General features: G+C 36.9%; 1 protein-coding gene across 48 annotated transcripts in view; it reads right to left on the bottom strand.

Moving 5' to 3' along the window:
- The window catches only part of EIF4G3 (eukaryotic translation initiation factor 4 gamma 3), a 354,136-nt gene that overhangs the window by 237,148 nt on the left and 103,307 nt on the right, over positions 1–13,681 (bottom strand). For 43 of the 48 annotated variants that reach the window (XM_086326700.1, XM_086326656.1, XM_086326966.1 and 40 more), the window contains one exon: positions 6,560–6,688. The exons of the other annotated variants lie outside the window; for them this stretch is intronic. In XM_086326700.1, the coding sequence (XP_086182826.1) occupies positions 6,560–6,688 (129 nt within the window). The remainder of the gene's footprint in view (positions 1–6,559; positions 6,689–13,681) is intronic. 48 annotated transcript variants of the gene reach the window in all.

The following is a 13,681-nucleotide window of genomic DNA, read 5'->3' on the forward strand; positions in this document are numbered from 1 at the left end:
TTGCAATTTTCAAAACCATAAAAAACTTTAAAATGTCACAGCTATGTAAAAAATCAGATCGGTGGCACACAAGTGAGTTTCTCTTCTTAAACTAAGGGAAGTAAGTGAAGTAACAAGGTAAATCTACAAAGAAAACTCCTGAATTAGTTTAGTGGCAGCGAGAGAAATCAAGAAGTGCCTCCCAGAATGTGTCCAGAGAAAGTGACTCCTTAAACGTGAAAGAGATAAAATCCTAAACCTTTTTCCCTTCACAAAATTGAGATGAAAATAAACATCATCAACAAAAAACTGAGCCTACAACAAAGACGATGAAAGGAATGCTTGTAAAATCACTCAGTTCATCCTCATTGGTTCTTACAAAATTCATCAATTTTCTAAAGCAGTGCTGAATTAATGTAGAACTCACTTTTAAAACTTTTACTCTTTATACTTAGATATTTCAAAATACAGATTTTAGTCTTTTCTCTAGTTACATGGAACATAAAGAAAAGCATAATCAAACAAACCCATAGGCATGGGAAGCTATTAAGATTGCATAAAGGATGAAATTTAGAAAACAGCTGGTAAAGTCCTACTTTATAAATATGGTTCCAACTGCTTTTATTAATGAAGAAAAAAGACAAAAGAGTTAAAATTTTTTATCAAATATGACCACATTAAGATAAATCTCAACAATTAGAGGAAAGAGCTTACCACAATTATGTAGCGTATTTGAGATGAAACCACATGTATAAATGATTAGATATTTTATAAGACTTTATAACTTACTTTTATACTAATGACACTTATATAGGCATATTAATTTTAAACTATTTAATGACAGTATGTGCTGGTGAATTTTCAGTAAAGTATAAATTTTTAAGTAAGTACATACATTATCAACTAAAAAACAAACAAAAGAAACAGAGGATTTTGGCAACAGAGTCAACTAAATGCAGTCTACACTGCAGTTTCTAGAGCCTGTGCCACAAATGCAGCTTCCAAACGCCACTGATGTCAAAGGCTGCTTTAGATAGCTGTAGTATGCTCCATGGGGGAGAAGGCAAGTATAAAAAACAAGAAATTTTGTTTCACTTTTTTTTTTTTTTTAAAGAAAGTCAACATTCATCTATTTCAACAATGAAATGTGAAAAAGATTTTCAAGGCTTCCTCTACTTATCCTTACTTTAAGCAAGGCTGATTGTCAGAGTCATCAAACTCAGAATTTGTCATATTCATGAAAGACATTTTTTTAAAAAATCCGAAAAAACATAAAAACTTGTTTGCAGTAAATAAAATTACTGTTTAGCTTAAAAAGAAAGAAAAAGCAATTTGCCAAGTCTGATACAACTCGTCAGTAAACAACTATGAGGTAATGCTGAGTATTTTTCCTTAGATTCCTGAAAGAAAAAGGAAGTCTAGAAGTTGGATAAAGGAAAATGATTATAGTAACCATAAGTCATTTAATTACATTGTTCTGTTACAATAAAAATAGTATGAATAAAAATAGTAAAGTTAAATTAAGTATCATGATCAATCACTACTCCTCAGTGAAGAAGTCCTTTCTTTGCTCAGTATTTCCAGAGACAATAAAGAATCTAATCAGTGGATCACATACCATCACCATCTCAGTCCACCATATAGCATGATCAAGTTGGTCTCTCAAAAAAGAGAGGAACCAAATGAAATTTCTAGGAACAAGAGGTGGGAAACATGTACCACTCCACTTCTCTTCATTATTCTGAGCATGTCTTCTCAGTGATTACTGTGAGCATAGCTTAAGAACTTAGTGACACCAAGAAAAGGACTATTCATTGAACCTGATAATCAGTGCCAGTTTGGGCTCCTGACTTTGTAATTTAGCTCCATTATGTGAAAATTAACCAAGTCAAAACAAATGTATACCAACAATCAATCAACAAGTATGAAACATTTTTGTTTTGCTGAACTAATTTTAAGATATTCAACTATCAAACTTCTGATCTTTTTTAAAAGACACAAAGTGAAACAGAACGCAAATCTGCCTAATTTTAATTCTAAAATATAGAACTCAAATTTTTTCACATTAACAACTGGGTACTCTGAAGCAGTTTCCCGAAAGCATGGAGACTGTAAAGGGAATTCAGATCTCATTTAATATAAGCCTCCTATTTACAAAGAGGAAAACTAAGCATTAACAGGAACTTCCAATAGTTGAACTCTGAAATAGTACTGTCAAGGCTGGGACAACCGTCTAACACAGGGCTCCTGACTCCCAGGAGAATGCATTTCTTTACTAACTCTGAAATCTGCCTCAGAAGATACTGTTAAATCCCAACATTATTCCCACAGTAAGGACATTCTCAGTTTAGAGACTGTTCAAGTACTGCAATTTCAAGGTGACGGAAAAGAATCCACACCTAAAAAGACTGTGTCTGATAATTTTCCACAGTTGGACAATTTCTTTTGAACTATAATAGTTCTCTAATAGTCAATAATTATATATATAATAATTATATAATAATCTCTAATATATTATTATAGATATATTAGATAGAATATCTAATCAGATATATATTACAGTCCCTATAGATATCTATCTATATATGGATATATCGATAGATACATAGATATCTCTATATATCTATGTATCTATATATGTATCTAATTAGATATATTATCTAATATATATTCTATATTATTACATAATAATCTCTAATAGTCAAAAGTTTCTGATTTTCATTAAACGAAATCTGAGGGAACAGGACGAGAAAGATTTAGAAGTCACATAACAAAGGAAAGTGCACATAAAGTTTTAAAACTAGGTAAATGCACAAGTGTATGTACTTGCACACACACATATACAATGCTATCCTGAAAAAAAGAAGCAGGTTAAATATGCCGTCACTAACAATGGAAGGAAGAGACTGGGAGCAATTTTCTACCATGTCCCTCCTTTTATGTTTCAAAGGTATGAAATTCCCTTTTCTTCAGCTTAGCTGCTTTCACTCAAAGCATGATCAACTGATTCAGACCAAACATTGAGTCACAGACAGAGGCTGCTACTTGGGACAAAAAGACCCGACTCACAGAAGAACAGGAGACTGTCACTTCTGACAGGGCATGTGGTTAAAGAAGCTTCTTTAATCTTTTCTGCAGTTGATTTGAGATCGAACATTAATAGTTTTGTGTATAAGAATAAACCACACTATTTCCAACAGAAAATGACCAAGCCTGGCCTGTACTCTTACCCTGGAAGGGATAAGCAAAGACCTAGAAAGACATCTCAAACTCCTAGAGAGAGCTTCTAAATTTCACACTAATACCAGAAGGGTAGCCAAATTAGGTGAGTTAAGACACACGTGCATGCACACATGCACGCGCGCGCGCACACACACACACACACATCCTTTAAAGAATCAAGTTGGAAATGCACAAAAATACCAAGTGTCACTTATTGAAAGCAGACATGTGTACTCTTCTGACGCAAGATTTTATATAATCTTGGTAAAAACCCTCTTGAAGAGCAGCAGAATTCTAATTCTCCCCTATATAGCAATGAAGAAACCAAGTTCTAGAGATACTGAACAATTTACCCAACATCATATAACCAGAAACTGACAGATCAACTCCCAGAACCTAGAGTCTATTTGACTCTAAGCCTGTAAAAATTTTCCCACTATTTTGAAGGTTTTACTTTCCATCATGATCCACAAACATGTTAACTATTAAAACCTAAGGAGACTGAGTTTCCCACAAAACACCCCAATTTTCCAGGTATGTCAATTTAGAAAGATTTCCTCAACTCTATAAGCAGACATTAAGACATTGTTAGGAGACAAATAAATCCATTATAAGGCTGCCTGCCCTGTCTGAAAGGTGCGTATAAAAGCGGGTAGTGAATGAGATGCGATGTACTGGGTTCATCCATCAAATCAGGAAGAATGATGATAACAAAACAGACCACAAAGGAAAAGCAAGGTAACATCTGGTGACCCTTCTTCTTGGGATTTACGAACTCTGACTTCTAAAAGCAACTAATAAAATGGCATATAGAAACGCACTGGTAGGCTCGACAACTGAGACCACTGCTAGATCATCCTTCCTTAAATGCAAACTATGCATCTGCAAGCCACCCTCTTTCAGAACACTTAAGCACTTTGGGCAAACTGCTGAGGTCAAGTCACAACTGGGAACAGTAAGAATTTGAAATGGAAAACTAAGCTATTCTGCTTACATGCCAGTTACTGACTGCTTGCCTTTCAGCTCAAAATTCAACTTGTTTGCCAGGACAGTGAAAATGGATCTGGCACAATATAAACGTTTCTCAGTAAAGGACACGGTAAAGACACTGCAAGAGGGAAGGGTTTTGCTTCCCACTCCTCCCAGGATGCAGCAGCCAGCAGTGCCCAGTGGCTGACAGCTACCCTGGGTACCCGCTCAGGCTGCTTTGCAGCAGAGTGCCTCCACTAAGAAACTGCCCTGTGCAGAGTTTCCCCTCAGTGCCTTAGAAGGCAGAATTCTGGCACATTCCAGAGAGCAGATTTCTAGTAAGTTCCACTGATGCAGTACCACAACTTCTCTACCATTCAGAGAACCACATCATGTGGATCTCAGTCCAAGGTGGGGGGGAGGGGAGGTGGAGAGCAGTCTCCTACCTAGCACTAGCATGAAAAAAGAGAGGCGCATGGTTACAAAGGCCTTTTTTTTCAGATTTTGGAGAGAACATAAATTACATTTGAGTGTGAGACACCTCAACGGACCTTCAAAGTGATCTGGGAGGTTTCCAACTTTGATTGAGGAAAAGAAACAAAGGAGCCTCTGCAGTAAGTTCAGGCTGCAACGTAAACTCCTCTACCACATCTGAAGTGTCTGTGGCAAGCAGAGTTTCTTACGGAGCCTCGATTCATCGAGCTCCACAGCAGCTCTTGGCTAAAGGAACTGGTGCTAGAGACGTAGGCTTTCCTCAACATTCCGTAGACAGCTTTCCAGCACGTTCCACTTGTATGACATTACTGACACCATGTATTCTCTACTATTAGGTATACCATAGCCATGCACTCTCTGGCAACAGGGTGAAGAAGAATTTTCAAGGGAACTCTAACCTAGCCCCAGGAAAAGCAGCTACTCTATACACTTGTTATTTTTGCATCCTTTAAGGTTCTCTCTCATTACTCCAATCCCCTATTACACTTAATCATCCTTTATATGAAACTTTCCCTACTCAAACTACTACACAGTGTTTCTTTCCTCCTGAGACACATACCAACACACGTATTAATAGCTTGGGTGGCTCTCTTCCATACCATGAAAGCCAACATTGGAAACATCTTGAACGATTTAGAATTCACTTTGACATGCTTTACTTTTAAAGCTCAAAATTAAACAGGAATGATTTAGACTGAGTTTAAGTATAGCAGTAGTGGTAGCAGTTGTGTTAGTCGCTCTGTCATGCCTCTCTGGGACCCCATGGACTACGGCCCACCAGGTTCCTCTCTCCATGGAATTCTTCAGGCAAGAATACTGGAGGAGACAGCCATTGCCTTTCTCCAAGGGATCCTCCCAACCCAGGGATTGAACCCAGGTCTCCTGCATTGCAGGCAGATTCTTTACCATCTGAGCATGAATGGTGCTATTTCAATTATGGTTTGGCATGCTGTACATTCTTTCTCCAAACATTCTATAGTTTAAACTATCGTTCATCAACCCTTAGCTTATAATTGCCAGCCTTTAGCACTATTATTAGTAATTCTCCCTCTTATTATTCAAGCTCTTCAAAGGCATAAAAGATAAAGGCCCAAATTGAAACAAGTTACAAAATTAATTTTCATTATTAAAAGGAATGGTTATAAGCTATAAATATTAATAATCTCAAATAGCATGATTCAAAGTTACTGGCTTGACTATGTCTAAATTCCAATAAGAGATATCTTAATTCTATACCACTGTTAACCACAAGGAAGATCAAATAAACATGTAATGCTGAGTGGATACAAGCTGAAAGAACTCTTGGGAAAGGGCTTAATATGCAGGGAATCCACAGGGACACATTAAAACAGTGTATCAGTGTCTCCTGTGCCTGGTAACTGGAAATAAACTAAGGAGTTCACTACTCTTTAACAGTTCAACAAAATTTTAAGCCTAGCAATTTTAATAATCTATTTACAAAATCACACCAACAAAAATTACTAAGAGGAAAAGGCATCATATCTTTTACAAAAGTAGAAAATAACCACCAACAATCCACCAAAAAGTGAGAAGAAGCAAGACGATCAGATTACACACTGAAATGCAAACAAATGCTTTATGGGATTTTTAAAGAACTTTAGAATTATATTCTAATTTCCAAAACAAACAAACAAACAAAAAAAACCTAATTATCACTGACAGTTTATTCTGAATGACTCCAGAAATGAAATGTGTAAAACCTACTAGCCACCATTATGGGAGGTGTGTCTAAAAAATGTAGTAAGACAACACAGAAATAAGATAAAACTGAAATTTCTCTTCAACTAATGCTGTATGTTTGTTTAAAAGTTTGCTTGAGAAAAATTCGGCTTTTACATGGAAATTTTTTTTAGGAAATTTAGATTTCTCTTACTTGAGAGAGTCCAGGGGACGAGGCATGTCCCGGGGGCGTTGCCGCAAGATTTGGATGCCCCTTGTTTATCTCATGTGCTGAGTAAGGGGAAGGGGTCGGGGGTCCCGGCTGTCTTGCTACTTGTGTTACCTGTGAAGAAATCAGTATTTAGTGAGAGTATTAGTAACTCAGTATTAATAAATATTGCAAAAGTAGCTATTTTTTAAAAATGAAATTCTCTCACAAATTATATTAAAATAAAAATAAGACTAAAGGCTTAAAATTTCAATATTGAAAAAATGAAATTAATATAAAAAAGAGAAATTAATATTTTTATCCACTTGATAAAAGATTCTCAAAGCATACTTAAAACTGAAAATTTTAAAGGAAAAAAATAAACCAAAAAAGCCAGACTAGAAACAACATCCTATAGGATGCCACTTGATATTTTGTAAAAGGAACAAAAAGGAAATATCAATAAATGACTACAAGAGCAAATAATAACTACAAAAAGGGCACAAGGAGATTCTAGGGAGTGACATAACTTGTTTCAGATCATGACTGTATGCAGATTACATATCTCTTCGTACCTGTCAAAACCAATGGAAGTATACATAGAACTGAAATAAGGTGAATTTTACCTTAAATAAATGATACCTCAATAAATCTGACCAAAAAAAGTTACTTATACAGCATAATCGCATTTTTGTTTCTAAAAAAGCACATCTAAATATACATACACATATTTCTATACGTGTATTTATGTGTAAATACATGTGCATATATATATATATATATATATATATCAGTTCAGTTCAGTCGCTCAGTCATGTCCGACTCAGCTTTCTGAGTGACTACTCTGGGATTTCTAAACAACTCTACCTACCAGCTTGCTCAGATATGCAGATGACACCACCCTTATGGCAGAAAGTGAAGAAAAACTAAAGAGCCTCTTGATGAAAGTGAAAGAGGAGAGTGAAAAAGTTGGCTTAAAGCTCAACATTCAGAAAACGAAGATTATGGCATCTGGTCCCATCACTTCATGGGAAATAGATGGGGAAACAGTGGAAACAGTGTCAGACTTTATTTTTCTGGGCTCCAAAATCACTGCAGATGGTGACTGCAGCCATGAAATTAAAAAACGCTTACTCCTTGGAAGGAAAGTTATGACCAACCTAGACAGTATATTGAAAAGCAGAGATATTACTTTGCCAACAAAGGTCAGTCTAGTCCAGGCTATGGTTTTTCCAGTGGTCATGCATGGATGTGAGAGTTGGACTGTGAAGAAAGCTGAGCACCGAAGAATTGATGCTTTTGAACTGTGGTGTTGGAGAAGACTCTTGAGAGTCCCTTGGACTGCAAGGAGATTCAACCAGTCCATTCTGAAGGAGATCAGTCCTGGGTGTTCTTTGGAAGGAATGATGTTGAAGCTGAAACTCCAATACTTTGGCCACCTCATGTGAAGAGTTGACTCACTGGAAAAGACCCTGATGTTGGGAGGGATTGGGGGCAGGAGGAGAAGGGGACAACAGAGGATGAGACGGCTGGATGGCATCACTGACTTGACGGACGTGAGTTTGTGTGAACTCCGGGAGCTGGTGATGGACAGGGAGGCCTGGCATGCTGCAATTCATGGGGTCGCAAAGAGTCGGACACAACTGAGCGACTGAACTGAAATGAATCAACCATTTCTTGGTATGCAGAGAGGAACAGTGTGTTTGTGTGCGCATGCACACTGTATTTAAAAGATTATATGCCGAGAAACATTCATTTTTTATGGATATTATAGTTTTGCATTGGCAATAATATGGAAGATCCAGAATTCTCATTCATATGCTCGTGGAAATATAGATTGGTAGAAGTTCTCTGGGAAAGAACTTGGCACTAGCTAATACCTTTGAGAATAGGTATACCCTATAGGTTACGTCTTATTTTGCTTTTTTCTTGGAGGATAATGGCTTTATAGCACTGTTTGTACAGCACCTCTGCCACATAGCCTAGCTCTTTGTAGGTATACATTTGTGAGAAAACAGGAAAACGTGCACCAAGATACATGTAAAAAATATTCATAGTTGCACTGTTCTTATTACCCAAAACTGGATAACACGAACATTCATTAGCAGGAGAATGAATCAGTAATGAAATATTTTCTCGTATGGAAATCAAACTAAAAACTAGAGCAACATTTCACAATTTGAATGACTCTTATAAATGTTAATGAGTGAAAAAGAACACAGAATACAGAGTATTATTCCAAAAACGTTCCAAAATAAACAAAATTTGACTATATTAATTTAGAAATACATTAATGAATGGCAACACCATAAACAAAAGCAGGAAATTTCTTTTAAGGCATCTATATCAGGAAGAGAAGGAGTAGAGATCAGAAAAGGCCATATCATGTTTTGCTCTTTTAAACCTGGGAGGTGAGACAGTTTTTGCTTTAAAATTATTTGTTAAACTCTACGTTTATGTTTTATGCACTTTCATGCATGCATCATTCTCTTCAATTCCCTAAAAAAGATTAGAAACAAAAACAAGCAAATTACTTAGGACCTAGGTTAAAGTATTAGTTACAGTGGTATTAATTATATTGCTGTTCTACAAGAGTAGAAAGAATATAAAAAGAAAACACAGTAAAACAATATCTCAGGACTTCCCTGGCAGTCCAGTGGTTAAGATCCCTGGAGGGGGAACAGGATCCCACATGCTGCAGGGTGTGGTCTAAACAAAAAATAAATGAAGGGAAAAAAGAAAGAAAACCTCTAAAATTTTGACTGAGTAAAAATTTCAACTAGCTAGTCAATTTCATTCAAAAGTTTTACCTAAAACCATTTCCTATAAAATCAATGATATTTGTTGTTTACCGAGCAATGTAACTTGAAGAATCTTTTGAAAATGTAAAGCTAAACCATAAAGACCATGGAAACTAAGATTGGTCAGTAAGTATAAAGTTGATAAAATAGAAAGTTGATTTGTTCGGCACTGAATTACCTGATTGGATAAAATATTCCAGCCAATTAAAAGATGTAACACATAAACTACAATTTCAAATCATAGCTATTTAAAAAGTGAAGTTTCCTGAATATAATCATTCTCTGGACCCAAGAGGAATGGAAATACTGTGCAGGAAACGTATGTGGGGAAAAAACCAGCCAGGTGTAGACAACAGGGAATGAGGTCTACAGAGAGCCGGAGTGAACGCCCGTCCCCCACACGGAAGGACACATTCAGCAGGAGCCAAGCGACACCATTCAGAATTTCCAACAAGTCATGCAGTGTCTTCCAAGTTTTCAAGAAAAACTAAAATTAAATATTTTTAATAAAATGTTCCTGACTTCCAAAACACTGTACTAGTCACATAAAGCACATCGATACATGAGGAGGACAGGCAGCCAGAGCGTGAGCCTGGCCCCAGGCGTCCCTCATGATCATCACTGAAACATAAACTTTGTAGGCCTTTCTTTTTTTTCCTTTGGACAAAACGAGGAACTATTTATTACTTTCAACAACAGCAGTAGAGTATCTGTGTACCACACTTTGAACCTAAGGTTCAGGATAACACAAACAAGGCCACATACTATGTGGTGACTTGCATTACCTGAGAGGAACCCTGAACTCAGAGAACTTGAATCTTTTATAATGGACAGTAAGCATGCTGCCTTTTGCTCCAGAAAGAGAAATTATCTCTTTTATACAGTAAGCATGTGTGCCCATTTGCTCTGAATGTCTTATACACAGCTATGGTATTCTTCCATCTCTGTCACTTTATGTACTAACACAAAGAACAAGGTAATAAAAGAAAAATGAAAATAGTAACGCTGTGATGAGTTTATTCAGAATTTTCTAATAAGCAAAACTACAAAGAATAAACTTTCTATTTTAAGGAAGTACTCACATATAGACTTATGACTGAATTCTAGACAGGTATGAATGAATATAGATATATTGTTAAACATTATATACACACATATAAAACATATTTTTACTCACTGCATCTACATATGCATATGTTGCCCAATATATGCAATAAAAATACAGCACTTAAAAACATAATTGAATCTTTATCAAAAGAATTGCAAAAAATTCCTATCAAGAAATAATGTTTTCAGCAAAAAAAAAAAAAAAAAAAATCATTCCTATAAAGGTAAACATGATACATAGTTTGTCTGAGAAGTCATCCCTTAATTTTTTTATCCCAAGATGAAGTTTACTTAGTGAAATCATCTAAAAGCATTTCAACAGCTGCAACTCCCACATGGAAATGACCAAGTTCAATTTGGGGTAGACTGGAAGGATTCCAAAGCTTTTCTTCAGCTCAGTTCAGTCGCTCAGTAGTGTCCGACTCTTTGCGACCCCATGGACTGCAGCACGCCAGGCCTCCCTGTCCATCACCAACTCCAGGAGTTTACTCAAACTCACATCCATCGAGTCCGTGATGCCATCCAGCCATCTCATCCTCTGTTGTCCCCTTCTCCTCCCGCCTTCAATCTTTCCCAGCATCAGGGTCTTTTCCAATGAGTCAGTTCTTTGCATCAGGTGGCCAAACTAGTGGAGCTTCAGCTTCAACATCAGTCCTTCCAATGAATATTCAAGACTGATTTCCTTTAGGATGGACTGGTTGGACTGCCTTCTTACTTGGCTAATTTCAATACTCTATGAGAATCTCAAGCAGCTTCTCCACCCCTCCTGGTGAGTTTTTCATATTATCCTACTTCTTCCTTCAGATTATTTATTTCCCAATATTTAGAGATATTTTTAATTACAAATATTGGGAAATAAAAGCTGATTTAGTCAATTAAAAAGGAACACTACAGTGAATACTAGAAAAATTTACTAAGTATCATGACATTTTTTCAAAGCCAGACATTATTACTGCCAAACTCCTCCCAAAAACCAAGAAAAAGATAAAGAAAGTACATTACTTTCCTCTTTGCTCTACTCTTAGCTACACTTAATAGGTTGAACCATGTGGAATTTCTAAAATTCAAGGTTTTTATCACATGTTTTAAAAAGGCAATTTCATATAATTCAAGTAATACTTAAATACTCAAGCAAATAGATGCTACCATGGACACTTCTATCATGGACTCTAAGTACTGGGTTCAATTCTGAGGATTGTTTCTTTTCATATTTATTAATAACTGGCAATGGAAACAAGTGAAAAGAAAAACAGATCAGCTACTTTCTCAGTGTTGACTACCTACCACAAATCAGTAACAATGAAATAAAAATAAGAAAAAAACACCTGACCTCAGAAACATGTCTAGGAATCAAAGGTAACAAAGAGAGGATACCATGGGCGAATCCTTCCCAGCCAGAGGGCAAAGGGTGGTAGGCAGAATTCTAAAACGGCTCTCAATATTCCTGTCTCTGGTGCACATACCCTGTATAAGTCTTTCCCCTTAATATACCAGAGAACATGATGGAGTATCACTCCTGTGATAGGTAACTAAAGAGTTGACTTCAAGTTAATCAACAGAGATTCCGCTGGCTGGGTCTGAACTTTTTAGCTGAGCTCGTTAAAACACAGTGAATCAGAGAGATATTCTCTTGCTGTTCTTAAAGACTAAGCCTTCCAGATAATGACAGGACCATACAGCAAGGACCTGAAGGTAACCTGAGAGGACCTGAGAGCAATTCCTAGCCAGCAGCCAGTAAGAAAACAAGGACCCAAGTCAACAACCACAAGGAAATAAAGTCTTCCAATAATCCAAATGAGTATGGAAGTGAATCCCAAGCCTTACATGAGATGATGCCCTGGTAGATGAAATGAAAAAATGAAGGAGAGAAGGAAAGGGAGAGAGAGAGGGGAAAAGAGAAAGAAAGAGACGGGAGGAAGAGACAAAGAGAAATCCAAGAAAGAGAGTGTGTGTGTGTGTCTTTGTGTGTGTGGGTGTGTGTGGGTGTGTGGGGGAATGGTGAGACAAAGAGACAGAGAGAGAGAAAGAGAGGAGGACGGAATGAGGAGGGAAGGAAGGTGCAGCTTGGGTGGAAAGAACCCGCCTGCAAGGCAGCAGACTCCGGTTCAATTCCTGGATGGGGAAGATCCCCTGGAGAAGGGAAAGGCCACCCACTCCAGTATTCTGGCCTGGAGAATTTCATGGACTGTGTAGTCCATGGGGTAGCAAAGAGTCGGACACGACTGAGCGACTTTCACTTTCACTTTTCACATGAGATTCCAGTCTGTGTTTACACTTTAATTTCAGCATGGTCCTAAGCAGAGCACCCTAACAGCCCAGACCCACCTAATCTGTGAGATAATGAATGGGTGCTATTTTAAGCTGTTAATTCTGGGGTGACTTGTTACATAGTAATAACAAAAACTAGGGAAAGAACTCACATGGCAGAAAAATGACAGGTATAAGACCCTGAAAGTTTGACAAGGTCATACAATGGGAATGACTCAACTGTTCCAAGTGGGGTTGGGAGTAATCCCCCCATCCCGAAGCTAAAAAGATATGGCAGCAGAGGCAATATTGCTTAAGGGCTTACTAAGCATGGTAAGGACTTTGATAAGTGGAATAACCTATAGGAAATTTTAATCAGGACCATGAGCAGATCTAATGTTTTCAAAGATCATTTTGGCTGCTTTGTGAAAAGAACAGAAGAACGTAAGAATGGAAACAATTAGTTTAAAAGCTATCACAATAAACTAGGCCAAAAGTGATGGTAGCTTAAAACATCTTTAAAAATAAAGATGAAAAGAAGTTGGAATAATTTGGGTTGTATATCAAAGGCAGAGCAAACAAAATTCCTGTTGATTTGACTGAAAAGAATGGACAGAAAGGAATGAAGATTGACTGATTCACTTATTTAATATGTATTTACTGAGAACAAATTTTATGTCACACACTGGTGCATGGGATACAAAATTAGGTGAATAAGATTCTAAAATTTCTGTCTTCATGGCTGAAGAAAACAAAATAATAATAAAAGATATAATAATTTTTAAAATATATATTTAAAAGGGATAACTACACGAAAACAGATGATGGCTTTTAAGTTTATGGCTTGAAATATTAAGTGGGTGCAGTCCTATGAGATAGGGAGAACAGACTTAGGGGAAACAGCAATCAAAGGCAACATATGCCTAACAGACATCCAAATGGCTAAGTAGCCATTTCAGTATTTGAATCCAAG

The sequence above is a fragment of the Bos grunniens genome, chromosome 2 (assembly GCF_055505025.1).
Source record: "Bos grunniens cultivar Pamir isolate PY7600 chromosome 2, Bosgru_T2T1.0, whole genome shotgun sequence".
NCBI lineage: Eukaryota > Metazoa > Chordata > Mammalia > Artiodactyla > Bovidae > Bos > Bos grunniens.